Source organism: Neurospora tetraspora (genome assembly GCF_033439725.1).
Source record: "Neurospora tetraspora strain CBS 560.94 chromosome Unknown B0H65scaffold_4, whole genome shotgun sequence".
Classification (NCBI taxonomy): domain Eukaryota; kingdom Fungi; phylum Ascomycota; class Sordariomycetes; order Sordariales; family Sordariaceae; genus Neurospora; species Neurospora tetraspora.
Genome location: NW_026944386.1, coordinates 2,584,559 through 2,612,058, shown reverse-complemented (window position 1 = coordinate 2,612,058; position 27,500 = coordinate 2,584,559). Strand labels below are relative to the sequence as shown.

Sequence of the window (27,500 nt, the reverse complement as noted above, 5' to 3'; positions counted from 1 at the left end):
GGCAGCGTGTGGTGTAAGATTCATGGTGGTACAGCAGCATTGGAGGCAAAGTGTAAGCTATTGCTAGATGTGTTTGTGGCGGAATAGGGCCGAAGAAAGCATTTCACTCTATAGACGGATGAATCTCTTTAAGCGTGTTTTGCGCCATTTTTTTCCCGGCCCATAAAAACTTCAGAGTACCCAGCTCCTAAACAGCTGGTGACTCTGTCAGAGGACTTATAGAGTCCTGCTAAGATACTTAGAAAGTAGCCTGAAGTAGCCAAAGGGTTGCATTTTGGTGTTTGAGAAACGTCATTGGCTACAGACCCCTGTCGGGAAAAGAATGGCGCAAAACACGCTTAAAGAGATATCTGAGTCTTGAAGCAAACGGAGCATGGAAATGAATGTCTACTGCAAAGTGCAATGTGAGTATCAACACTTTCTTTCCGGGGTGGACTTGATTTCCCCAGCTTGACGGGGATCTGTCAACGTGGAACTTGAGGTTGGTTGCTTGGCTGCTTCGTTGCCTGTGTTGAACAATATGTGATGAGAAAAGACATGGCCAAAAGGGTACAGATTGTGGACGGGAATTGCTGTAACAGGCCATGCTCCGAACGATTGCCGACGGAAAGTATCTGCTTACAAAACCCTTCAAGACGAATGCTTTTATAGGAGCGTGACTGTAAGAGAATCGTGAGAAGGGCAGGACGATCATCCACCTGCAGGTCCTCGACAGCACTCAACAGTCTGGATCCATCAAGACGTTGCCAAGCTCTGCGAGGTCTGGTGGCGGGGGACCTGAAGGATTGCGATCCAACAGAAACCAGTGGTCCAATTGAGCTTTGCGGCTGCGTGTTGTTGGACGGTAGAGACGGCTGGTTCTGAGACAACATGCTCGGTACGCTGTTGCGAGACGCTTACACGTCTTCGCTGCTGCAATTTTGACAAGTGAGTCTCAAGCGCCATGAGCCTCATCACGGACCAGACGGGTTGGGGGTTTTACCTTGCTGATAAATACAGTTTTCAATGGATGATGGATTGACAGATGGCGTGCCATGCCGAAATGACTGGACGAGAACACTTTGCGGACGGGACTTAAAAAGAAGGCGCAGTTCCACTCGTTCTCACTTCTCATCGCTCCAGTCGGCGTGCGCCGGAAGGTCCCGTGACACTCCACCAACCTGAAGACCTTGGAAACAGGCAGTCTCCTTGGAGTCTTTGGACACCATGTTTCGACCTTCCGATCTAGCACACCCCAGGGGTCGATAACGACCTGGGCTGTTGCACTAACAGAATATCACCACAATAGAGTGCTTGCCGGGTAGGCGGATGATAAGGGATAATGCTCGTCTCACTGTGTGTTTAGCAGCCCGCCCATTGCATAACGGGAGAAAACCGAAGCGAAACAGCTTCCTTTCGCCTCCAGGCAGTCCAGCCCGTCGCAGAGTGCCCGGCAGCGACATCTGCAGCCCATTGGACGGCGTGCTGGAAGTGGAAGGTGGCCGCCAGCATTCGTAAAGAAGTGGGCACAGCGTAACTGGCTCGGTCCTGTCATCTGTTATCCACTCCGCCATCAGACCGGAACTGCCAGACAACCCGCTGCACCCAGCACCCTCCACTGCATTGGCACCTCGCGCACTCGCAGTCCAGTGCACCTTGGCACCCCCCGTCTTTCCCCCTTCCTCCCATCCAAGTCGCATCATGGACTCGTCTTCATGAGCATTACATCACAAGGATGCCGTCACAAAAGAACGCCAACGGCGAAGGCCATTTCCCCTCGCGCCTCAAGCAATTTTTCCGCATCAATTCCGGCTCCAAAGACCACAAGGACCGCGATGCCAACACCACCTCCAGCTCCCACGGCGGAGCACCACGCGCCGACTCCAAGACGCCCTCTGGCTTCCGTCAGTCCCGTTTCTTCAGCGTCGGCCGCCTTCGCAGCACCACCGTCGTGAGCGAGGGCAATCCGCTCGACGAATCCATGAGTCCGACCGCACACGCGAACCCTTACTTTGCCCACCAGGGCCAACCGGGCCTGCGCCATCACGGTGACGGCTCGGTTCCGCCCAGCCCGCCCGACACTCCCTCGCTCAAGGTCGACGGCCCCGAAGGCTCGCAGCAGCCCACCGCTGCCACAAAAGAAGAGCTTGCGAGGAAACTGAGGAGAGTCGCCAGTGCCCCCAACGCACAGGGCCTGTTTTCAAAGGGTCAGGGCAACGGCGAGCGCCCTGCCACGGCCGAGCTCAGCAAGGAGCCGCTAGAGGAGAGCAAGGATTCCAACACAGTCGGTTTTGCAGAGCAAAAGCCCAACAACGATTCCTCCACAAGTCTGGCTGCGGCCGATGCCGATGGTCTCGGAGCGCTGCCTCCCCCCATCCGCCAGTCGCCGCTCGCCTTCCGCCGAACATACAGCTCCAACTCCATCAAGGTCCGCAATGTTGAGGTCGGCCCCCAGAGTTTCGACAAGATCAAGTTGATCGGCAAGGGCGATGTAGGCAAGGTATATCTAGTCAAGGAGAAGAAGAGCGGGAGGTTATATGCTATGAAGGGTACGTCTTCGCGTCCATCCGGTACAATGTCTAACCCCCTACTGACAAACCAAAACAGTCCTGAGCAAGAAGGAAATGATCAAGCGTAACAAGATTAAGAGAGCCTTGGCCGAGCAGGAAATTCTCGCTACAAGCAACCATCCCTTCATCGTGACGCTATATCACTCCTTCCAGTCCGAGGACTATCTTTACCTCTGCATGGAATACTGCAGCGGTGGCGAGTTCTTCAGGGCTCTCCAGACACGTCCCGGCAAGTGCATTCCCGAGGACGATGCTCGCTTCTACGCCGCAGAGGTTACTGCCGCGCTTGAATACCTGCATCTCATGGGATTCATTTACCGGGATCTCAAGCCAGAGAGTACGTTTCCACCTGTCCCACCTTTCATCATGTCGATCATTTCGCAAAACTAACTGTCGATCATCACAGATATCCTACTTCATCAATCTGGCCATATCATGCTTTCAGATTTCGATCTGTCCAAGCAGTCCGACCCGGGCGGCAAGCCCACCATGATTGTTGGAAAGAATGGCACGAGTACGTCGTCGTTGCCGACCATCGACACCAAGTCCTGCATAGCAAACTTCCGCACAAACTCCTTTGTGGGTACGGAAGAGTATATCGCCCCCGAAGTCATTAAGGGAAGTGGGCATACCAGTGCAGTCGACTGGTGGACGCTAGGAATTCTCATCTATGAAATGCTTTACGGCACCACCCCCTTCAAGGGTAAGAACCGTAACGCAACCTTCGCCAACATTCTCAGGGAAGATATTCCCTTCCCTGACCATGCCGGCGCGCCACAAATATCAAAGTAAGTCTCCCTCACTTGTCATCGACGCGTTCTTACCCTGACTACTTGCTAACCTTGGATGTTTAGCCTTTGCAAATCACTCATCCGCAAATTGCTTATTAAGGACGAGAACCGTCGTCTAGGTGCGCGTGCTGGCGCATCCGATATCAAGACTCACCCCTTCTTTAGAACGACACAATGGGCTTTGATTCGTCACATGAAGCCGCCCATTGTCCCGAACCAAGGTCGCGGCATTGATACACTAAACTTCCGCAACGTTAAGGAAAGTGAGAGCGTGGATTTCAGCGGGTCCAGGCAGATGGGCCTCAAGGGGGAACCGCTTGAAAGTGGGATGGTAACACCAGGCGAGAATGCCGTTGATCCATTCGAAGAGTTCAACAGCGTCACATTACATCACGACGGAGATGAAGAGTATCACTCTGATGCTTACGAGCAACGATAAGGGGGTCCCGGGAGGTCCCAACTCCTGGTGGTCTCTCTTTATGGCGTGTTCTGGCAAGGATCGCAGTTAATCGATGGCTCCGTCATCTCTCGCTCCTTTGCCTTGCGTCTTGTCGCAGGGCGTCCCATGACGACATTTGGCGCTCTGCGCTTTGTTTTCTGTTTTCTGTTTTACTACTTGCAGAGCTGAAACATGCCTGCCTGCAGCGTGGTTTCTAGTTCTTCTCGTTCACACATCTCACTCATTTTAGACTGACACGTGGACACGAGCGCTCAGAGGACTTTGTTTAAGGGGTTTGGTTCACCATATTCATTTCTATCTTCATCTGAAGGAGTTTCATGGCGGTGGCGTTTTTTGGAAGGGAAGACTAGGGTGAAGGAAGGATTGAAAGAAACCAGCGCAGTTGTGGAGACCTAGCAAAGCTTTTATTATTATACGGCATGCAACTTGTTGGAGGAGAGAAAAGCAGTCGGTGCTATTCGGTGGGATAGCGGCGATGAGCGGGAAAAGTATCTAGTCATGAGATATTGGAAAGAATCGGTGTAGCACGAATGGAATTACACAGTAAATACAACGATGGTGTATGATGCGAGGACTTGACCCGAATGCATGCGAAAATCCTTAAAGCCCGATGAAGCTACACTTTTGCCAAGGGCCATTTACTGCACGAGTTCAACAGAATTATTTCGAGAAGTAAAGGTGTCTGCCGTGACCATAGTCACTCATCGTCGCCTTCCCTGGTTGTCTGCGGCCGGCCGATGCTTGTTAGCTTCCTCCCGAGTCGTGTTGGTCAGATGGACGACAGTTCCCTGCTGTGAAATGGTGACCACGGTGTTCGAGGAAGTGGTGGAAACACCTGCCGATTTTGAGAGACAAGCACAATCTATCGCGGTAATGATGGCACCGGGCGGAAAGTAGCAACCGAGCAACCGAAATCATGAGTGTGCATCGCTCACTAGAGCCTCCTTAACTGACATTCAAACAGAAGGAACGATGAAACTAGCATCATCTAGTACAAGACGCCATGACAGTTGCTAGCACCTTCTTTACGAAGACATTCAATGCTGGAAGGAACGCCAACATGGACAAAAGAAGGAGCCTTTACAGCACAATGAGAGTGCACTGGGCCATTCTCGCCCTTCTTCGCCCTCACGAAGAGCCCTTCATCATCGACAACAAAACTGTCAATGTGTGGCAGCCCCCAGCCAAACGGAGGCTCTGCAAGACACCGACACGCCATGGACTCCGACGAAGAGCGGAACGATGCCCACGAGGCTGCATACAAGCATCAGCTGCACCATCAACAGAAACCACCGCGCGATGCCTCTTCCCCCTTCTACCATCAGCGTCTCGGCTCCTTTGCCCCTCCCCTCTACGAGTTTGAGACCTCGCCCGCCTATATGCTCGAATGGGATCCCAAGAAACAATGCCGGAGAACGATTGTCAGCAGTCCAGATGTCCTGCGTGAGTTGATATCCGGCATGGACAAGGACGGAACTGTTACCTTGTTTGTTGTTCATGGCCTCCCTGCGAACTACGTCGACATCCTCCGCAGCAGCGAGGAGCTCAGCATTGACTCTGCGTTCCTGGACGCACATGCTGCCCGGAGAAGCTACTGTTCACGCTCTGGCCTGACCCTTCCACGCAGACGAGGTCATTCGAAAATCAGAAGCCCCGAAGCAGGCTGCTTTGCGCAGTTCGAGTACCCCGAGTTGATACAAGGATTCGATCATACCTCGATGTCTCGACGAGAGACTCATCCCAACTCTGGAGGGGGTATCGATGGTCTTGATCTGATGGCCACTGGTCCGAAGGTCCTACCTCTGACTGAAGAGAGGAAGACACCGAAAGGAATGGCGGCAGCCTTCTACCGAGCATCTCTCTGGATCAGTTCTGCTCGGCAACAGAGCCCTCGGGCTGGAGTACTGTTCCTCGATAAGCCGCTCTGGAGGGACGCTGCTCCGTCACATCTGCGGAAGGCCTCGTTTCCTACAGCCAAGAAGACAGGCCCGGTCATGGAAGCACAGAGACCCCGAGTTGCTGCCGCCGACGGATACGACGATCGTGAAGAAGAAGAGGTCCCATGTCTGGAAGACTTGGTTTACGAGATGCTCTGCCACAACGCCAACGAAGACACTCAGGTGGTTGATCCCGCAAGTTTCGTTGCCGATGTCCTGTCCGACATCGTCTACAATCACTGGCTCGAGCTGTTCGAAGCATTGGCACCCCCGACAGCTTCACAGCCAAAGTTGATTGAGAGAGAAGTGTCAAAGAGCATCACTCTCTATTGGCATATGGTGCAGTCACTTGAGCGAAATGCCGACGTCACAGCTTTCTATGCCGATCACCATGGCCGCATCAAGGGGACCGAGAGAGGGTCCTCGTCTGGACCGGATTGGAAGACGCTGCTTTCTCGTGCTAAGCGCCGAATCGCTCTTCTCAATGCATCACCGGGTGTCCCTATCCTCTTACCTATTCCCACACCTCCCCAGAACCCACCAACATGCGTGACCCAGGAGAAGGTTAAGCCGCCGAAAAAGAGGTCAACAGCTATGAACTCTACAGCCAGGTTCACAAACATTCCTCTATCCAGGACGACAACACCCGGTAACAACCTGAACCGGATAGCAACCTACGCAAGCCTGACACCTCAACGCAGCCACCTTCATCGCATCAACTCCCACCAGCATGGTACATCCGACAAAGCATCCGCCGATAACCAGCGGGCCCTTGAGCGCATCTCTTACCTAGGTGGTATCCTACTTCCATTCCCTATTGTGTCTGGGATTCTCTCCATGGGCGACGAGTATGAACCCGGCGCTCCCAAGTTCTTTATCTTTTGGGCGGTAGTTATTCCACTCTCCATCATTGCCTGCCTGATCATTTACGCGGACATAGTCCGCAAGGCCGAGGTTTGGGTTGAAGTTGCGACTGAACGTGTGGTAGTGAGTTCACTGTCGAGTGCGGCTGCAGTCTTTCCTTACCCTCTTCCTCTCCCTGCGGGGGCGGAGATTACTGATACTGGGGATACTCGTGGGACTGGGGTTACCAATGTAGATGGTAACAGAGGCCAAAAGGAGACGGAAGAAGCGACCCCAACGGGCTTCCTCTCTTTGAAGACATGGCGTTGGTGGATCGGGAAACTTATCTGGCAGAAGCACAGACGGATGAAGAAACAGATGGAGATGCGACGTCATCCAACCCATGACCATGGCGTGGAAGTCAATATGGATCAAGAGGAGAGTGGCAGTCATGCTCATCGAAGAGGACAAACTGACGAGGAGCAAACAATCGGGTTCAACCCTTTCGTGGGAAACACAGGCAGAACCGGGTTCTATCCTCCGCCTGGGACTGCCTCACCGACTGCTCAACCATTCTCTCAGACGGATCCCCACGGACAACGTTCGTCTTTACCGCCGTCACTTCAATTACCAACGGCTACAGGCAGCCACTATGGTGACAGCAATATTCAAGACAATGGTCATGGCTCGAACGAGGAGGCTGTCGACACAACCATCACGCCACTCTCACCCGGCCACGTCCATTTGATGATGATGCCCCCGGGGATGACGCTGGCACAAACCACGAGTTACCCTGATCCTCAGAGACGTGTGGGATTTGATGCAGACACGGAAACTGAGACTCAGATGGATGAGTCAGAAGAGGGATCGGCGTCGGGAGAAGCGCTACCTCGTGTCATCCTGGAAATGACTCCATCCAACGGGATCAAGCCGAAGGCGTGGAAAAGACAGGAACTGGGCTGGTATGGTGCTGTCAAGCGGATCGTGAACCCCAGGCAACTGAGAGCACTGGAGGATGTGCCGGTGGGCGTGGAGGCGCACGAGAGACAGAACAGTTCGGCCAGTGGAATAAGGAGAAGGAAGACTAGGACTTACTGACATCTATAACTAGGAAGATCTGAAAAAGCCGCTTGATTGTTTCCCATTGAGGGTGATGTCATGATATCTGTCTGTTTGGGCTGGTAACGGGTGTGCAACGTCTGGGTTGCAGTCAACTGGTTTTGTTTGACGTTTTTTTTAGAATATTATTAGCAAAGCGCGGGCTGGTTGTATATCTTATGCTACCCTGGACCGATAAGATCACGGGAAGAAAATGCGTAAGGTGTGGGAGGAAGACGTAATCAAGGGGTGTGTATGTCAAAGGTCATATCGGGACAATGTACGAAGGTGATGTGAGTAGTTTACAGGTCCAGAAAAGGGGCACCAAAACAAAGCGTTCATTGTTACTCAGCTACTGTACCCGTGTAATTTACCACTCGTTAAGACGCTGTAATTACACCACTTGCTTCCCATTAAAGCGAAACATTGCATGCTCCCGCACTGCGCGTCCAATCGCGACTGTCGTCTGTGTCCTCCATCAACAATTCAACTCTGCTCTCTTCATTGAATCTCACGTCTTGCCAAATCGAATCTCAAAACTACTCAAAATCTTCCATCCAGGCAACTTGGGAAACATACCGCTTAATCCAAAACAGTCAATCTCAACCCACATCTCCATTAAATGGAACAACAAACACAACCAAATCCCCTCCTCAACTCCCCACCGGAGCTCACACCCACAGAACAAGATGTTCTAGACGAATATGAACGTTTAGCAGAGAACATGAAGAAGGTACATACCTCTATACCCCAACCACCCCTTTCACCCACCATATACCACCACTCAACCATCACCTCCCTCCCCTTCCCCATCACATAAGCATCCTCACTAACAATCGTAATCCATAGCTCGCCTCACTACTAGATACCCTAGCCTCCCAACCCTCAGTCGTAATCCTCGACGGACTGAGGGAACTGGAGCGCAAGACGAGTCTGGTGTTTACCCTGCTGAAGGCGAGCGTTTATAGTATTGTCTTGCAGCAGGAGATTGATTGGGGTGGTCCTGCTGCTGGGGGGAGTGGTGGTGGTGGTGGTGAGGGAGGGGCAGGAACTGGTGGGAATCAGTAGTGAGGAGAGTGAGGCACTGGCGGGAGAAATGTAAGAAAGGGAGGAATGGTTTTTTTTCTATGGCAATGAACTGGCAGGGTACGACAGGGTACTTATACGACATGAGACTACGACATCGGACACAGGACACAGGGAAACTTTCGGCCAGAGGGAGGCAGAGCATACGATATGCTTGTGGCTGGAAGTGCCGAAAAAGAGGGAAAGGAGGAGAGGGGATGATGGAAAGGAGACAGTCTGTTTAGACGTCGAGCAAGTAAGCAAGCAACATAATCCCACTTAGGCCATCCAGTCTATTTTTTCCCCCAAATCGCATCGATATATAACCAATCCATATCGCACATCCGCCCAGGCCACCAACACACATGCCACCACTGTTTTACTAGTTCCCTTTTTGTTTTCCGCTCAGTTCCATGGTCTTCAGTATAACGTAATGTACATATATTTACAGATTAGAGACAAAGCAGCGCACGTCCAAAAAGTCGGGGGGAATAATACAAATGCTTTCTTCGTCTTTCTTTCTTTTTTTTTTACACTTGTTTGTCCTCAGTATACAGACCCGCCATAGTAAACCTTGCGAACGTCGACGAGCTTCTTGCCCCTACCGATGGCGAGATTTTCGGGGTTGGGCTGGCTGAGAAGGGCCTGGTAGGTGGCCTTTACTGTGTTCATGGGGTTGCGCGACCGCAGGAACTTGGCGTTGAGATCGCGGATGCCGGCGGCGCGGCACATTTCGAAGATACGATGGGAGACGCGGAGACCGAATCCTGGAGAAACCACATGAGTTAGTGGGATACAAGTACAATTTGAGGGGAAAAAAAGACGAAACGACAAAGACATACCAGGAGGACGCGAGGTCAGGCGCACAATGGTGCCAGACACCTTGGCAGTCACCTCGCCATAGATGGTCCTGTTTTCGTAGCGGGGGATGGGCTGCATGTTCTGGATAGCCAGCAGGGTGGCCTTTTCGACAGCGATGGACGCTTCGACTGACTTGGCCATACCGAGACCGAGCCAGCCGTCGCCGTTTCCGGCAATGACCATGACCGAGTCACTGGCGATCTTGCCCAGACGGGTCTGGTTGACGACACGACGATGGACCAGCTTCTTGGTCTTGAGCTGGAGAATCTGACGGACCGACATGCCCGTCCGCTTCTTCAGCTCCTGATACTGACCCTTGTCATCGAGACCGTCGTCGGCCGGGTCGATCGCGTTCCTGTACTTGCCCTCCACGCCGGGGACCTTATCGGGAAGCGCAGGGGCCAGCGACGAGTTGGACTGCAGGTTGTTGTCGGTCATGGACGAGCGCTCGAGAATGTACGAGAGAATGTCGCCGTCGGTAGGGCCGGTCGCGTTGGCGGCGGCCTTGGCGTCGGCGTCCTTCTGCTCCTTGAGGTAGGCCCAGAACTTGGTAAAGGCTTCATCCCGGACGTCCTTGGGCCACTGCCCCTCAGGCTTCTCAAAAAACTCCTGCGGTACGAAGTCCCTCACCTTCTTCATCCTGTGCGTCGGCTCGCCCCGGCGGATCTCGTCGGCCCAGTTGATCAGGTCCTGGGTGAACTCGTCGACGTCCATGAAGCGCGCCTTGTGGCTGGGGGGCGCCGACCGGCGGGCGCGCTTGTCGATGATGGGTTGTATCTCGCTAAAGTCGTCGATGTAGGGCATGCGGTACGGGTCGACGCGCAGGCGACCTTGTATCGTCAGGTCCTTGGGGTCGATGGCGGCCTCGGCGGCCTCGATGGCCTCCATGTGTTCGGCGGGGTAGTTGTGGGCGAGGGCGGCCTTCTCGTCTTCCGTGTACTCGGCGAACTTCTTCTTGGTGAAACTCTCGATCTTCTCGTCCGAGGTCAGGCCCATCTCGACGGCGCGGACATTCTTGAAGCGCGATCGCCTCCGGGCCTCGAGGTGGGCGGAGCTGTGGAATTGGGACTGTTGCTGCTGGACGGCGGGACATGTCGACGCGGCCGGGGTGGAAGCTGCCGGTGCAGCGGCCGGGACAGCGGCGGCCAGACGCCGGGAGAGGAAACTCCGGGCAGCGAGGCGTGCCGCACTCATGATTGGCAGGCGGGAACTGGCTGAGCTGGATGAGGCCGAAGGAGGGGTGAAGGGTGGTGGGAGGGGAGGGTTGGTTGTTGGGGGTCCCCCAATGGCGGCAGCTGGTTTCCTTCGCGGTTGAGAACCCTCGGAGCCGGACGTCCCTCGTCGAGTCTATTTCGCGGCTCTACTATTTTTTGGAGACTGGCGCCCGCCAATCCAATGTGGCATGCGACGGGAATCGACCGACCGGCCCCCCAGCAATTTTTTGGTGGTCCGAGCTTCCCAGAGCTCCCGCTGCGTCCCGCACTTCGACCGCGCCCGCCGAACCGGCCACGGCAATCGTTCAGGCACACGGGGGCCAGTCCGGACGAGCTGCCAAGAGCCCGTTCCCTGCTTACGTAAGGTGTCCATGTGCTTGGAGGGGAACCTGGAGATATCAGATGTGACGGTACAGAATTGATTGATTGAAGAGTGTGTGTAACTGACTCGCCCAAGAGGTATAGGGGGTGCTAGGGTAACCCAGATATACCCAGAAATCAGGCAATATCAAGTAATTAGAACACTAACCTCTATATAATATAATTAAAACTACCCTTAAATTTAACATACCCCCTTACTTACAAACTTTCTAAATAGGGTAAAAGTAAAACTATTTATAGAATCTCTCTTCTAGTATATAAATTTCTCCAGCTAAACTATAAATATCCTCTAGAATATTATCTGGAATCTCCTTATCTATTCCTATCTCCTTATAAGTTAATACATTCGTTATTCCTATTAATTCCTAGAATTTCTCGTAATCCAATTATCCCAAAACCTTTATCAATCTATCAGCTAACATTTTCTTCGTTTCCAAATATTCAACTTCAATCCTTCCTTCTATAATCTCCTACCTTAACTAATAACAATAGATATCAACGTACTTTAACTTAATCATTAGCTTCATTACCTCAACAATTAATATACGAATCGTTTATATATGTCACAGGGTTAGCTTGTGACATTCTCGTACTATACTAACTACCTCATATACTGTGCCCAAAGCACAGCAATCACGTATAACTACACGTATACGCGTACACGGACTAGCCTACTAAAGCTCTCGCCTATATAGCCAATCCTCTACACATACCTTCCTTTCCTCTCCTCCGCATAATAACACATATCTTACCCTATACTCAATAGTGCCTCGCCCTGTAATAGTTTATTATACCTTACTATTACGCTACGCGCGCTCAAAGGAAAATTTAATTAATTAATTAATTAAACTTTCGAACAATTATAAATTTCGTATTATAACCCTTTAAAACTTAGGCCCTTATCAACGGAAGAAATATAAAATTCGACCCCAATATTCCTGAATCTAAATTAGAAATTAATCAATTAAGCATCTAATCCTCTCTCCCCTCCTATCTCCAAAATAATATCTTCAAGAAATTACCACCGTTATAATTAATTTAGCGATTAATATCGGGCATTCCAATTATTATAAATAATTTTATTACAATTACTATAGTCGGAACCTTCTAAATTTTTAACCCCGCAAATTAAATAATTTATAATAACCTCGTAAAAGTATTTATGAATTTTAATAGTAATCCTCTTACCGGCCTTCCTTTAACGTTAATTATAGAATACGCCTTCGTTCTCGCAATTATTCCTATCTTCTACAATATAATTATCGCTTTAAATTGTCTAATTTATAACACTATTATCGAAGCCCGCGACCGCGCCTAAAGAATAGAGGAAAAATTAGAAAATTTTTAAAAGGAAATCGCTATACTCAATAATAATTTGGCTACAACAACCCTCCAATATAAATTTAAAATTAACGAACTATATAAAGAAATCGCCGCTGTAAAATAATCGTTTGCCGATTTAAAAACTAATATTAACTTCATTTTCCAAAAATGATATAAGAAATATATTAAAGCTATTAACGATCTTTACAATCGATTAAAGCAAATTAATATTATTAACCTTATATACGACCTAGCCCAAATCTCCGTCCCTAATAACCCCGGCCACCCAAACGACTCTAATATATTTATAGCTACTAATAATAGACAATCGGTATCGTCCTATTTATACGTTCCGCTATTTAATATTAAAAATAATACCCCTCTAGAGCGCGCGGAACATTATTAGGCTTAGTATATAAAAATTGAATTATATTAAATCAACAAGGCCGCTTATTTCGCGCCCGAAGTTAAACGCTTTTTATATATCGCTAAATCCTTAGAGGGTACGCCTTTTTCCGCTATTAAATCGGATTTAACTATAATTTCGAATATTCTACTAATAATACCGAATAAAAATAAAAAAACTATAATAAATTTCTTCGCCGAACTTAATATTAAATATAATAATATTAACCTTACTATCTACGCTCGCTACGAATTAAACTACTTAAAAATAATTAAAAATATATATTAATAAACCTTCGAAAATTAATTTACTTTACTTATTAATTATTATAAATTAAATAATATTATAAAAATTTACTACTTCCGTAATAAAATTATTAAGGAAGATTGGGCCGCTTTTACTTTCTAATACCCTTAACCCGCCGATAATAATTATATAAAGTAATTTAAAACTACCCGGAGCCTCGCTTAAAATTTCGAAGATAGTACTTACTATAATAACTTTACTAACCCCTTCTATAAACTGAAGACTACCTCCTCTATTTCTATATAATGGGTCTGCAAGAGTAAGGCATAGCGAGCAGTCGTATAAGGTTAAAATACTTTCTTTAATAAGGAGAATAAGAAGGAAGACTGTATTAGAAGGGTGTAGTCGAAAGAAGGTTTTGTGCAGGTCGCTTGAAGCGTACGGGCTAGGCAGTTATGAGGGTCTAGCCAACCAGAAGGCTCGCATCCCTATTAATAAGATAGGCTCCCTATCGATAAAGTAGGCTCCCTATCGATAATGTAGGATACGGCTTAGCATCAGCCAAGCTTAACCCCTAGGCTCTAGCCCTATGACATTCTATTACGGATAAACTTATTAATTAAAGTAATATTACTATAAATCTTAATAAAATATCCGCTACTAATATTACCATACGTAATATAATCTCCTAGGAGGTTTTTAATTACCGTATATAATTAAACCCCTATACCTATTTACGGCCGTTAAAATTACTTTTCGGCTGCGTACCGTACTAATATTAATTTTAAAAAGGAAATCCGCCCGCTCCATAATAAAGGCAACTTCGGTTATAGAAGAGGTAAAAGTAATGGAAGTAGCGGTAGAAGAAACGGCGCTACTCCCTAATAGGGCTAGTACGGTTACAGTTAATAATAATAATATAATTAATACTGCTTTATTAGAAATGATTAAATTAATATTATAAATATAACCTCTACAGCCGCTTATAATTATTAAAACACCCCAACCCCCGCTTATCCAATCCCTACTTACTAACCCGGCTTCATTAGCCTTATCTAAAGTAATGAAAACGGTATCGTCGATTAGTAAAAAAATATATAATTTCCAAATTAAATTATAATTAGAAATACGAATTTATAAAATTAGGAAGGGAAAAAGGGAATATCCCTATATAGTTAAATATAGTCGAAATACATAAATTTTCCGTAAATAACCGTTATAAATACCTTAATTTATTAAGTCTCTCTATTTATTTATTTAATAAATCGTATAAATTATATTATTCTACCCTAATTAATAATAATTATACCGCTCTTAATTTTATTAATAAACACATCGTCTACTATTATTAATTTCTTTATTACAAATTAAAAACGCTGAAAATCCTCTACTTCGCTAATGGAAGCCTAATTAAAAATCATATTACCTACTTTTCTAAATTAATAATATAAGCGGAACTCTATTATAAAATTATTAATTTATTAATTTACAATTTAATAGAACATAACCTAATTATTCTTAATCACTCTTAATTCATTTACTACGCCCTAAATATTTTATAATTTTATAATTCTCTATAATTCACCCTAATATATAAATTACAAAATTACTTCCCGAAAAGCGCTTCCAATTATATACGCCACGCTCCTTTAAAATTTAAAAGAAATTATATTATTCTTCTCCTCAATACGCCGGGTATTTACCTAGCCCCTATTTATAAGAAAGCCTCTTATAAAGAAGTCCTAAACGAAGAAAAACTTACCCTTAAAGGTAAACCCAAATTTAATTACATATATAACCCTTAGACTAATATCGTACATCGTATCTCCATTTCTACAATTATAAAACGAGCCGCCCGTCAACATTTTAACCGCTTTCGAAATAGGGTAACCAACCGCTTAAACGCTATACTAATTAAAAAAATCCCTAACGGCCCCAGCTAGACTCTTATACTTTTAACTTTATTAGAACGACCCTAAATCCCCTGTCTTTCTCTAACGCCCTATTAAATAATTAGGGGCGTCCGTACTAATAATATTAATTACTATATATTAGTCCGCATTTATAATATAGCCTACAATCCTATTAACCCTAACTATAGTCGGGAATTATCTATAATAACCTTTAATTAAATAGCCGAAAAATAAAAATTCTAAATAATCTACACAATAAGGGCCCAAATAGTAGAAGATATTAAAAGGATAAAAGAAGAGAACGAAATAGAGGAAGAAGGAGGCGTCCTAAATTTTAAATATATTAATAACGGATTAACTAAAAAAATAATAATAAAAATACTAATAGGAAGAGGAAAATAATACAAATATTTATTTAGTAGCAATTTCTATAGATAGATCGACAGCTTAATTAGAATTAGGGATAAGGAGACCCTCCGCGCTGTAAAAATCGCTAATTCGGTACTAATTTCGGGGATAAAGGAGAACTTCCTACATTATAAAGTTATTATTAATAAATATTTCGTAATAAATAGTATACCCCTAAATAAAATTATATCCGAAAACGTAACGAAATTCTACGAAAAAGCCAATAAACCGCCAAAGACCAACGAACAAATTAAAGCAAAATTCCCCTCTCAATACTAATATTAAATTAAAACGTTTAAATAAGAAAGTATTAAAATATTACCCCCAATACGCTCTTAAAATCTTAAAATCGAACTCCGCCCCGGAATTACCCCACTAACAATTCGAAGCCGCTTATTTAACCCCAACGAATTAATTGTTATAAAAAATAGATTGACGATAATTTAATGAAGAAATTTATCCGGCCGTCCTAATTTAAGGCCTCTTTTCCAATCTTATTTATTAAGAAGCTAGGAGGCGGAATCCGTATTTATATCGATTATAGAAGTATTAATAATATAATTTTAAAATCCCGCTACCTACTATTACTAATTAAAGAAACCTTCAACGCTATTTACTGGACTAAAATTGTTACTAAATTTAACGTTATTATTACTTTCAACCGTATTCGTATTAAGTAGGGCTATAAATAGCTAATTACTTTCATTATATAATTTAACCTTCTCGAATCTTTAATTATACCGTTTAGTTTATAGGGCGTACTAAATACTTTCTAGAATTATATTAACGATATTTTATATAATATCTTCGACGTCTACGCGACTATTTATTTCGACAATATTTTAATTTACTCCGATAATATTAAAAACTACGAACGATACGTTAACGATATCTTCTATTAATAATTTATACGAAATTCTTCTACTATAGCTATACCGCTCTACGATTTATTAAGAAGGAGGCTGCTTAAATTTAGAGTAATAATTATTAATCCGCTTTTAAAGTATTAAAAATAATTTTTATTAAAGGTCCCGTATTAAAAATTTATAATGGAATTAAAAAATAATAATTAAAACGGACGCATTTAATTAGGTTGTAGGAAATACCCTATGCTAATACGGGGACGACGGAATACTATATTTAATCGCCTATTTTTTAACTAAATATATTTTATAAAAGTATAATTTTAATATTTATAACAAGGAACTCCTCGCTATTATTAAAATATTAGAGGAATAGAGGCTAGAGTTCGAAGGCGCCAAATAACGTTTTAATATTTTAACGGATTATAAAAACCTATAAACTTTTACAATTAATAAACAATTTACCTAATACTATATATAGTAGTCCCAATTCCTATTCCATTTTAACTTCTTAATTAAATATACGCTAAGCTTTAAGAACCTCCGTCCGGATATATTAAACCTCAAATTAAATAACTGCCCAAATAATACGGAAGATAATAAATTTACGGTTAAAAAACGCCCGCTTTTAAACCCTACGTAGTTTAAAAACAGCTATCTCTCTAAGGAAGACCCCGCGGCGGATTTCTCCCTCTACTTATTAGGAATAAACAACCTCGATAATAAATCTACCAACAATTCAATCTACATTAATTACGAAATATCTATTTTTTATAGGAATTCGTTTTTTATTTAACGGACGAAATGCGGCGCTAGTAACTATTAATTATTAAAAAGGTTTTTTACTACGCTTTTTCAAAATATTATACCGTAAATAATATTACGAAATAGTGGGATAAAATAATTATCGACCCCTATAATAAAGAGTTCTAATTCTAATTAATTAGCCGTTAGTACAATTCTTCCGGCGCGGGCTACCCCGGCCGCGATATTATATATAAACTTTTATAATACAAATTCTATTAGGAGGGGATATATAATAATATAAGGATTTTCTACAAAAGTTATTTTCTTTATATAAAAATAAAATCGTTAAAATAAAGTTTAACCGGATACTTTAAACCCGTAGCCGTTTCGCTAACGCTATAGAAGGACGTATTTATCAACTATATCACCCCGCTATTAGGAAATACCTATTTCGGCTAAACCTTTTAATATATTACTATCATCGTCGACCAATTAATTAAAATACGGTACTATATATTTATAATAACCTTAGAAGCGGAGGAACTTATAGACTGCTTTATTAACCGCATTTACTTAATTTATAACCTATTAAATAGTATCCTGTCTAATAGAAGTACCCAATTTATATTATATTTTTAATTTACCTTTTATTAAAGATTATCTATTATTCGTAAACTAACTTCAACCTTCTACCCTTAAACTAATACTTAAATAAAACGTATTAACGTAAAAATAGAATAATTCCTACAGCTTTATATTAAGAGAAAGTCTTTTCGCACCGCCATTAATGTCTTCAGACACCGCTATTCAAAATACTTTCTAATGTAACTCTACTAAACGAAGACTTTATAATCCGTAAAGGGGCTTGGATTTTTTGTCTTTTTTTACTTTACTATACAATACTCATATTGTAGTTACATACCCTCTAGAGCCTTGATAATGTAAAAAGCATTAAAAATAAGCCTAATTAACTTTTAATATTAAGTTTTTGCTTTTACTCGAGAGTGTGAATGTGTGCGAGGGCGGTGTTAACTTAGTAATATGAAGTAAAAAATAACAAATTTTCTGGCGCTACTATCATATTCGTAGACCTAAGTTTGGCCAAGTTATACTTGGTTCAATTTGGATAGCGGTATCTGAAGACATTAGTAGCGGTGCGAAAAGACTTTCTCTATATTAATTAAGTATAAATAAATTGGGCGAAATAATTACTAATTACAAAATTCGCCGGAAATAACGCCATATCGTTATTAATAGGTATCTCCCCCTTTTTTACTAATTACAGCTATTATCTACGGATAAGTACCGAGCCTCGTACCCCGCTACCCCCAAATCTTTCCCCAACCTAATTAAAAGAATATTATAAAATTACCCAATTAACGGACCGCCTTTAAAAAATCTAGGATTTTATAATATAATAAACCCGGCGGGCGTAGGAATAATACGAAAATAACGCTAATAAAAAACGTATCGACTCTCTTAAATACTGCCCTAGTAGTATAATCCTACTTAATATAATAAATTTCGCTAACGGCTAACTGTACTTAAAGTTCTACCTACGATAGAAAGGCCCTTTCCATATTACTTAAGTAAAAGATTGTATAATATATTTTACGCTCCTAATTAATATAAAGTACTCGCCGGTTTTTTATATCTCTATAATATAATTATAAATCGACAAAGGCCTACCCAGCCAAAATATATCGTCCGACGTAAAAATAAAAATAGTCGTATAATAATTAGAATATATAATAATAAAGAAGAGGAGGAATAGAACTTTAAGAAGTTTATCGATTACGTCCAATTTAGCGGTAACTATTATTAGTATTACTATATTAAATAGAAAGGTAATAACTAACCGACCTAGGAACTTAAAAATAACGTTATCGATTATGAAGAGATATTCTAGCACTTCTACAACGAATCCCCTAATAAACCTATACTACCAAACGTTAAAACGATATTAACCAGACGAACCCTAGCCCCCGGCCGCCGTTTTAATCCCAGCTGCCGCTCTAAAACTAGTACCGGCACCGGCCGCCGCTCTAGAACTATTAATACTCCCGAAACGCCGGTTTACCCAGATAGCCCAATACAAAACCGCCGCCGCCGTTATCAATATTACTTAGCCGTTGCCCAATATAATTATAATTATAATAGGGCCGGAGAATAAACTTACAGTATATAAAGAACGGAAATTAGAGAGGGCATTCGCGAAGATAGCAAAACGTTTAATAAATATTTAATTTAGTCGAGTACTAAAGACGGAATTTATTGACTATAATAGGATATTAGAGGATTACCAAAAGAGTTTGAAATAAACGATCTAGAATATTATTATATATATATATATATTCGAAGCTATTAGAGCTTCTTTTAAGGGGGGATAATATTATAGGGTTAGCCTATAACATTCTCGCACTACACTAATTACCTTATGTGTTATACCTAGAGCACAACAATTATATACAGCTACACGTGTGCGCGTACACAGACTGGCCTACTAGGGCTCTCACCCATATAGCCAGTCCTCCACGTATACCTTCCTTTCCTCTCCTCCGCACAACAACGCATATCTTACCCTATTCCCAACAGTGCGTCGCCCCGTGATAATATATTATTATAATTAATTACGGGTATATCCTTATCGAAGGGAATATTAATCTCCTTATATAAACGTATAATAGCGATAACTTCCTTTCCTCTCCTCCGCACAACAACGCATATCTTACCCTATTCCCAACAGTGCGTCGCCCCGTGATAATATATTATTATAATTAATTACGGGTATATCCTTATCGAAGGGAATATTAATCTCCTTATATAAACGTATAATAGCGATAACTTCCTTAATAGCGTTTAAAATCGATAACAACTCTACTTCTATTATTAAGGTAAATACCGGCTTTTATTTAATTACACCCTAACAAACTAAACTATTAAAAGACTTAATCATAAATTTATACGAATTTTTTCGATCTAAAGAATTATCAGCGTACGATGTATCTAAAGCCATCTCGAATTTTATTAATTTGCTATAATAGAGGAAAAAATTAAAATAGTATTAAAAATAGTATAAAACTTTATTAGTAACCTTACGATATTAAAGATTGTGATTATAATTATAGTAAACTAATCGGCTAGCGGCGAAGGCGATATTAGGCCAGGTAATTACAACGATATATATTATAAAGCTGATAATAACTTAATACTCCTAGATTTTATCAAAAGAAGTTATACTATTATAAAATATAAATTTTTCATTATTTATCGGAATAAAAGCGAAGGTATAGGGATTTTTACTCAATTTAATAATTCTATAAATATATTCCCGTTAAGATAACTAAATACAATTTACCTCTCGGTTTCGAATAATCTTAATACCTAAAAACTACTAAAGGTTATTACTACTAATAAATTTATACTTCTCTCCTCTAATTTCTTTATAACCCGAATAATTTCATCGTATGATAATTTATCGAAAGCGAAAATAATATTATTAATATAATAGAAAATTGAAATTCCATTATATTTAAAAATATATCGGTCCTTAAATAATAATTTAAACCCTAAACTTTCGAAAGTCCTATTAAATCCTCGTTACTATAGTAAAGGAATTCGTCGGAAACTATAGAAAGCCTTAAGGATTTTAAGAACAATACTATACTTTTAATAACTAAAGGGTATATATATATAAATCTCTTTATCGAAATAAACGTTAACGAAAGCATTTACTATATTGTATTAAATAAATTCGAAATTGAATTTAACAGCGTAATGAAATAGGTCAAAAGAATATAATAACACAACATAAAACCAACTATATACTACAATAAAAACTTACTATAAATAACTGATCAAGGCTATACTACTAGAAGTTATAATCCAAGTAGACGAAGTAGTTAGTACTAATTGTAGATAGAAAGGCTAAAGTTTAAGGTTTAGAAAGAGGAGGGTTAAAGAAAGTAAACGAATAGGTTACGAATAGCTTCAGAATTTAAAGAATAAATAAATATAAAGCTTACTACTCGATAATCAACAAAAAAAGTGACCTCTTTGCTCAATAATAAGTAAAGAATTAGGAAATGTTTAATTATAAATAAAATAATTAATTAAATATTTTACGCAAAAGAATAACGAAAAGCAATTCAAAATATTTAACTCAAATATATTAGAATATATTTAAAAAGAATATTATTACTTCCTTATTTTCCCCCTTCTTATAATCCTTTTCTTAATATTTTTTTTTCTTTCCTTTTCCTTATCCTTTTATCCTTCTATTCTTCTTCTATTAATCTTTCTTTTCCATCGATAACTTATCTAATCTTATCTATCCATTATAAATAAATAATTATCTATCCAAATAATCTATACAATTAGCTATCTATTAAGTTCCTAATCTTTCCTATAATCCCTAATTAATATTAATTGACTAATTCCTTTTAATTTTATAATTATATTCTTAAATAAAATATATTATGGAAAAATCGTAAAAAAAATCAACACAAAAATTATAAAGTATACTACCCCAAATTAAATCTTCCCTTTAAATTTATAAGAAGTCCCCCGAATAAACTTATACCTATTTAATATACATAATTAATTTCCTATATTACTATTATTACCATTATTTCCCCTTATAATATTATTTTTTCTCCTTAAAATTCTTTCTCTCTTCGGTAAATCCTAGGCGGCTCTCTATCGATCTAATTTTATTAACCATTCCTACCAAAACATTCCTAATACGTAATTAATATTCTCTAAGCGCGATTTTATATTTAAATTAAATCGTTCTTCGAAATTCGTACTCTACGTTTTAAAACGTACTAAATTATACTTTAGTAAATTATTAAAATTATGCTCTTTACGCCGAGTAAAATAAACGAATAAATTTATTCGGAAAGTATAATTATTAAACTAAATTTACATTTCGACCTAACGATTAAAAGTAAGACTTTAAATAAGAACTTAAATAGGAATTTACTATATAAAATAGAAACGTTTAAATCCGCTAGTAAGTAATAATTCTTAACGTCTTTAATTAAATATAAGTATTTACTTCTTTTAATTATTCTTCCATTAAATCATTGAATTGTTCGTTCTTTAAACTATTAGCGAAATTAATATTTAATTAGGGTTTTCGAACGGCCGTAGCGTTTTCTAAATAATATTTATAGGAAATCACAATTCTAAACTCCTAAATTCGCTAATACTTCTAGGAATATTCAAAGATTGCCGAGGATTAAATATTTAAAAATATAAATTTTCGAACGGGAATATAGGTGGCGATTATATTTAAATAAAGGGAATCCTGATATAAATATCCCTATAGCCGCCTAATAGGTTATAATTATTAAGTATCGCTTATCTTTCCCTTTATAATTAATTAATTATCTCTCTTTCAATTTAAACCGATACGCTTCTTCTTAATAATTAAAGATTCAAAAAAAATAAAATATTTGGGCGTAAAATCTAATCGATAATAATACTAATTGTAAATCGTACTATAATCCTTTATTTTATTAGGGTTAGTATAAAATCCTTTAATTAACTTCCGTATTGACTATCTTTAGAATAATTACTTTTAAAAAATAAATAAGACTTTTCGGTAATTAAAATTATAAAGTTAATTTCTATAAACCGATTATTAATTAATAATAATATATTTTCAATCAACTTCCGTCGTTTAAACGTCTCAAACTACAAGACTACTACTATAGATAACTACTTTAATAGATCGGAATTAGTGAAGAACTTCGGAATATCGATAATATTATAAAATTTAATAATAATCCGATATCTATACCAAATCCTTTCTCTTACAAAACCCTATTACTTCTTATTCTTTCGATTTATACTAATTTAATAATTTTTAAACTAAACTAATTTTTAAAATATCAAATCTCCTTCCATTTTCTTATATTAAATTCTTAATATTCTTTCCAATCATTCGTCTTCGGTATAAATTTTAACTATTTCTTTGTCTTTTAGCATTCCTAAAGGATACTATTACTTAATATATGGGGTATTATAAATTAATTTTTAATATTACCAAATTATTAAATTCTCCCTCCAAACCCGATTAAATTTCTCATAATTATATTAAACCAAACTCTAATCCTAATTCTTCGGCTTTATTATCTAGAAGGTAAGTTCGTATTCTAATAAGCGTATACGAATAACTTTAAAAATTTATAAATTATAAATTTAAAGGTTCTTTTAATGAATAAAATAAATAAATTTAATACCGATTCTTTTATTTAATTTACCTTTATTAAGTACTTTTACCTATATCCCTATATAATTAGTAATATATATTAAAATTTCGGTTGCGCTATTCGCCATTTTTTAATTAAATAATAAATCGTAATAATTCTATTAATTATTTAATTAATTAAAGATAATTACTATAAATATTCTTTAAAGTAGATAGGTAATATTTACAATCTTCTTATTATTATTAATTTAATTACTTATTAATTTTTATAAGGCGCCGTTGGAAATTTATTAATTAATTTATAAAACGGTATATTCTTATTTATAACGAAGATATATTATTCCTATTTCCTAATTATTTATAGTAGTATAGCGATAACGTTTTCGCTAAATAAAAAGGTATATTTATTAATACTATACTATAAGTTCGCCAATCGTACCGCTATTCTTTTTTAAGTTATAAGGTTAGTTTGAAATTTATTATTAAATTAAATATTAACTATATTAAGTTTCGTATTAGGGTAAAAGAATTTATTAAATAGTTATATATAATTCTAGACGTCCTTATAAAGTAAATCGATATTATATCGCTAATCTCCGTCTCTACTTACTTTTGGATAATTAAATAGTTTATATCCTCCGTAGTAACTTTCTTTTCAATAGGAAACAAAATATAAGTATTACTTTATACTGGGGATAGGGCTTGTTAGTAAATCTATTCTTATATTAAGAATTTCTAATTTCTAATTACGTAATTTTTTCTTTCTTAAACTATTTAACTATTTTATAATAAAATTATATATTTATTAATTATATTCCTAATATTTCGAAATATATTCCTTAGTAAAACGTTTAAATATTGTTCTTATAAATTCGCGAATAATACTTTAATAAACGATACTTCAATTATTAATATTCTCCTCTAGTAAATTATTTAAGTTATACTAATTTAGAGGTCTTTAATAAATAGGAATTATTTAATTACTTCGAAATATTGAGCGGCTTAATTAATAATCGATATAATTAATAAGTTGGGTAGGCTAGTTTAGGTTATTAGTAATAGTATTTAGGTCAGAAATATATTTTTACGAATAACTTTTTAAGGTAAAACCTTCGTTCTTTTTCGAATTAAACGACGACGAGGAAGGCTTATTTAGAATATTAGTAGAGGAAATATTATAAGTTAATATAATAATTAATAATTAATACGAGATTAATTAAATAATTAATATTCTTATTAGTAAGGGTAAGAAAAGAAATATTAGCGTTCGGGATTTTAAAAACGTACTAAGTAATTCAAGAGTAAATAAAAGAAGGTAGGTAGTACTTTATTTATATTATTCGTAGTTATTAAAAAGGGAGAGTAAGAAATAGTAGAAATAAGGTGAGGAAGAAGTATTTTTTATAAATTTCCCGGGGATTATCCGTTTACTAATAATATTGGTAAAAAAGTATCTTTTCGAAGCTATTATTTATATAGATTATAAGGTAATACTTAATTTAATTAAAATTCACTTCTAATTATAAATATTTTATCCATTTTATTAAATACTTTTATATTAGAGGGCAAATTTAAATAAATTCAAAGATTGAAGGCAGAATTTTCCTTAGAAATTATGCTTATCTCTTTTTAATAGCGGTAGAAATTATTTCAATAACTTTTTCTTTCGTTTGTTTTTTTTCTTCCTAATTATAAGTAGTATACTTACTTTAATATTTAATTATATTTTTATAACGTAAAATATTATTAATTAATTACTTTCAATTTACTATTGAAGTATAAGAATCCTACTTCCCTTTTTTCTTTTTTTTCCCTATTATTATATTTTTTCTTCTTTTTATTTTATTCTTAATATTTAAACCTTATGAATTATTAAAATAATTAATAAGGACTTATTTTAACGTTTTCGCCCCGAATAACTATTGTTTAATTACAATTTAAATTAGAACATTATTAGGTAGTAACGAGATTATAAAGACGATATTCTTCCTCTTCGTTAAAGTTATCTTCTAGAATATTTATATATAGCCGATTACTAAATCCAATATAATAATCGCCTAAAAACTAAGGAGTACTTTTAATCCTAAGTCTAGTAATAGATTGGTAAAAGATTACTTCCCGGCGATACTATTTAAGGAATTAATTTATTTGAACGCTTATAGGTTATATTCTAATTAATAACTTTTTATATAGTTACTTATCCCCTCTAAATATTATAATTAATTTTACTATAGTAATTCCTACGAAACTATAAGGAATTTATTAAAATATTTTAAGATTTCAGTACTAAATAGGGCCTAATTAATCTGATCGAAAAGAATTAAATTTAATTGCAATTACTACGGAGCGTAATCTAAATTAAATAGAAGGGCGGTTAATCGTTTAATTATTTTACTTTCCTTACTAATTAAAGAGAAGATTATATTAAAGTATTTAATAGTAATTATTTATATTATTCTTACTATGCTGATTGGTTTTCCTAGGAGTATATATTAGTATGTAATGATAATACCCGGAAATTTAAATAGGTACTAATTATTACTCCGTTTATTAAATGCCGTTCTCTAATAATTCCCAGTTTAACGTTAAAAGAGGGTATTTATACAAATTATTATTAAGCCTTTAATAAAAAGAAATTTTTTTTAATAAATATAAAAAATGTATAAGATACTATTATTATATAATTGCCGGGAATTAATCAAATTAAAGAGGGGTAGGCTTTTAATTGTAAGAATTAAATAGTCGCTAGTATTTATCCTTTTAGATTTCTAATTGGAATTTATTTCGGAACTAACCTTAAGCTATAAGTTCAATATTTAGTAAGAGAGAGGGAATGGGGAATTAAAAGTCCTAAATTCGATAAGTTTAATATGAAAGAATAAAGGGTTTTTTAATTGTATATTATTAGATAATTAATTAATTCGTATTAGTTTTTCAAAAGATGGTTTATTAAAATTAATAGTATAAAAGATTATAAAACTTTTCGAGTTTTTCGTTTGGAATAGATTTTTATGCTATATAATCCTTAATAAAGTATTCCTTATAATATTATAATTATAATCTTCCCTTCGAAAGGAATAACAATATCTATTCGGTTCCTTTTATAAAATAAATATAAAAATGAAAATAATATCTAGTCTATATATTCTTAATTATATAATATAAGTTTATCGTCAACTTTTCTTTTAGTTTCCTTAATTATAAATTAATTTCTAATCTTTAGGCGGTCCTTTTATTAAAATAGTTTTAAACTTCCGGTTTTTTTATTTCGTATCTTTTCACATTTCCCGTTATATTATTTAATTAGACTTATTAGCCGCCGGATTCCGTTTGTTCCCTTCCGGATCGGCTACGGGTTTTCCTATTATATTTTTATTAAGTACTCTTTCCTCTAAATCTTTTTACGGATAAACTAAAGGTAATACTTCCGGACTTTTAATATTCTAATTAATTTTTAGCTAAACCCTATTAATAGGAAAATACTTTTTGATCCTTTCTATTAAATAAGAAGTTGTAATATTAATATTATTTAAGGTTTTTAAGAGGTATTTGTATTTGGAAGTAATCTTTCTAATTTTAAAAGGTCTAAACTATTAATAAATTAATTTCCGAATAGAATTTATATTAATCTAACGGATTAAATTGTAAATCAAAATAAGATTCTTTATAATAAATTTAGTAACATTAAGTCTAAATTTCCCTTTATCCGTCTTATTACAATATTTCGTAGCATTTTCTCTTATAGTAGAAATTTTGTCTATTATTAAATTAAAACAGTACTTACTATTCTATAATAAACGGGCCCTAGTAAATATTAAATTAAGTCTAGTTTTAAGTAATTTACTATCCTTAATTGTTACTTATTACGTAATTCTTTAAGAAAGTAGATTAAATTCAATTAGAGAGACCAGATTATAATTATAGCCGAAATAGAAGGGGGTAAAACCGTAGCTCCTACGAACCGTAATCTAATTAGTAAATAGAATGTAAAGTAACTAAAGCTTTTAATCCTTACTAATACCGCTAGTAATCTTTATAAGGGTAGCGGTAATAAAGAAGTATTTAGATTCGTTTATACTGTTAGTTTTAGAATTATAGAGTAAGATTTTAATAAATAGGATTTTTAGAATTAGAAATATGTTTTTTAAAATATTTCTTAAATTCTAATCTTCTATTAA

General features: G+C 38.1%; 3 protein-coding genes across 3 annotated transcripts; 2 read left to right on the top strand and 1 right to left on the bottom strand.

Annotated features, from left to right (window-relative positions):
- The first annotated feature begins 1,624 nt into the window (after positions 1 to 1,624).
- Positions 1,625 to 4,084, top strand: B0H65DRAFT_196909 (Serine/threonine-protein kinase nrc-2). The gene is made up of 4 exons (XM_062821732.1): positions 1,625 to 2,528; positions 2,587 to 2,886; positions 2,956 to 3,337; positions 3,404 to 4,084. The coding sequence occupies exons 1-4, from the start codon at positions 1,715 to 1,717 to the stop codon at positions 3,777 to 3,779; spliced, it is 1,872 nt and encodes a 623-aa protein (XP_062681779.1). The 5' UTR covers positions 1,625 to 1,714; the 3' UTR covers positions 3,780 to 4,084.
- A 933-nt stretch (positions 4,085 to 5,017) lies between these two features.
- B0H65DRAFT_548899 (uncharacterized protein) lies at positions 5,018 to 8,746 on the top strand (the record flags this gene model as incomplete). The annotated part of the gene is made up of 3 exons (XM_062829613.1): positions 5,018 to 7,634; positions 8,362 to 8,411; positions 8,528 to 8,746. The coding sequence occupies 3 exons, from the start codon at positions 5,018 to 5,020 to the stop codon at positions 8,744 to 8,746; spliced, it is 2,886 nt and encodes a 961-aa protein (XP_062681778.1).
- A 543-nt stretch (positions 8,747 to 9,289) lies between these two features.
- Positions 9,290 to 10,798, bottom strand: B0H65DRAFT_508926 (uncharacterized protein; the record flags this gene model as incomplete). The annotated part of the gene is made up of 2 exons (XM_062828269.1): positions 9,290 to 9,510; positions 9,586 to 10,798. The coding sequence occupies 2 exons, from the start codon at positions 10,796 to 10,798 to the stop codon at positions 9,290 to 9,292; spliced, it is 1,434 nt and encodes a 477-aa protein (XP_062681777.1).
- Positions 10,799 to 27,500: the final 16,702 nt, after the last annotated feature.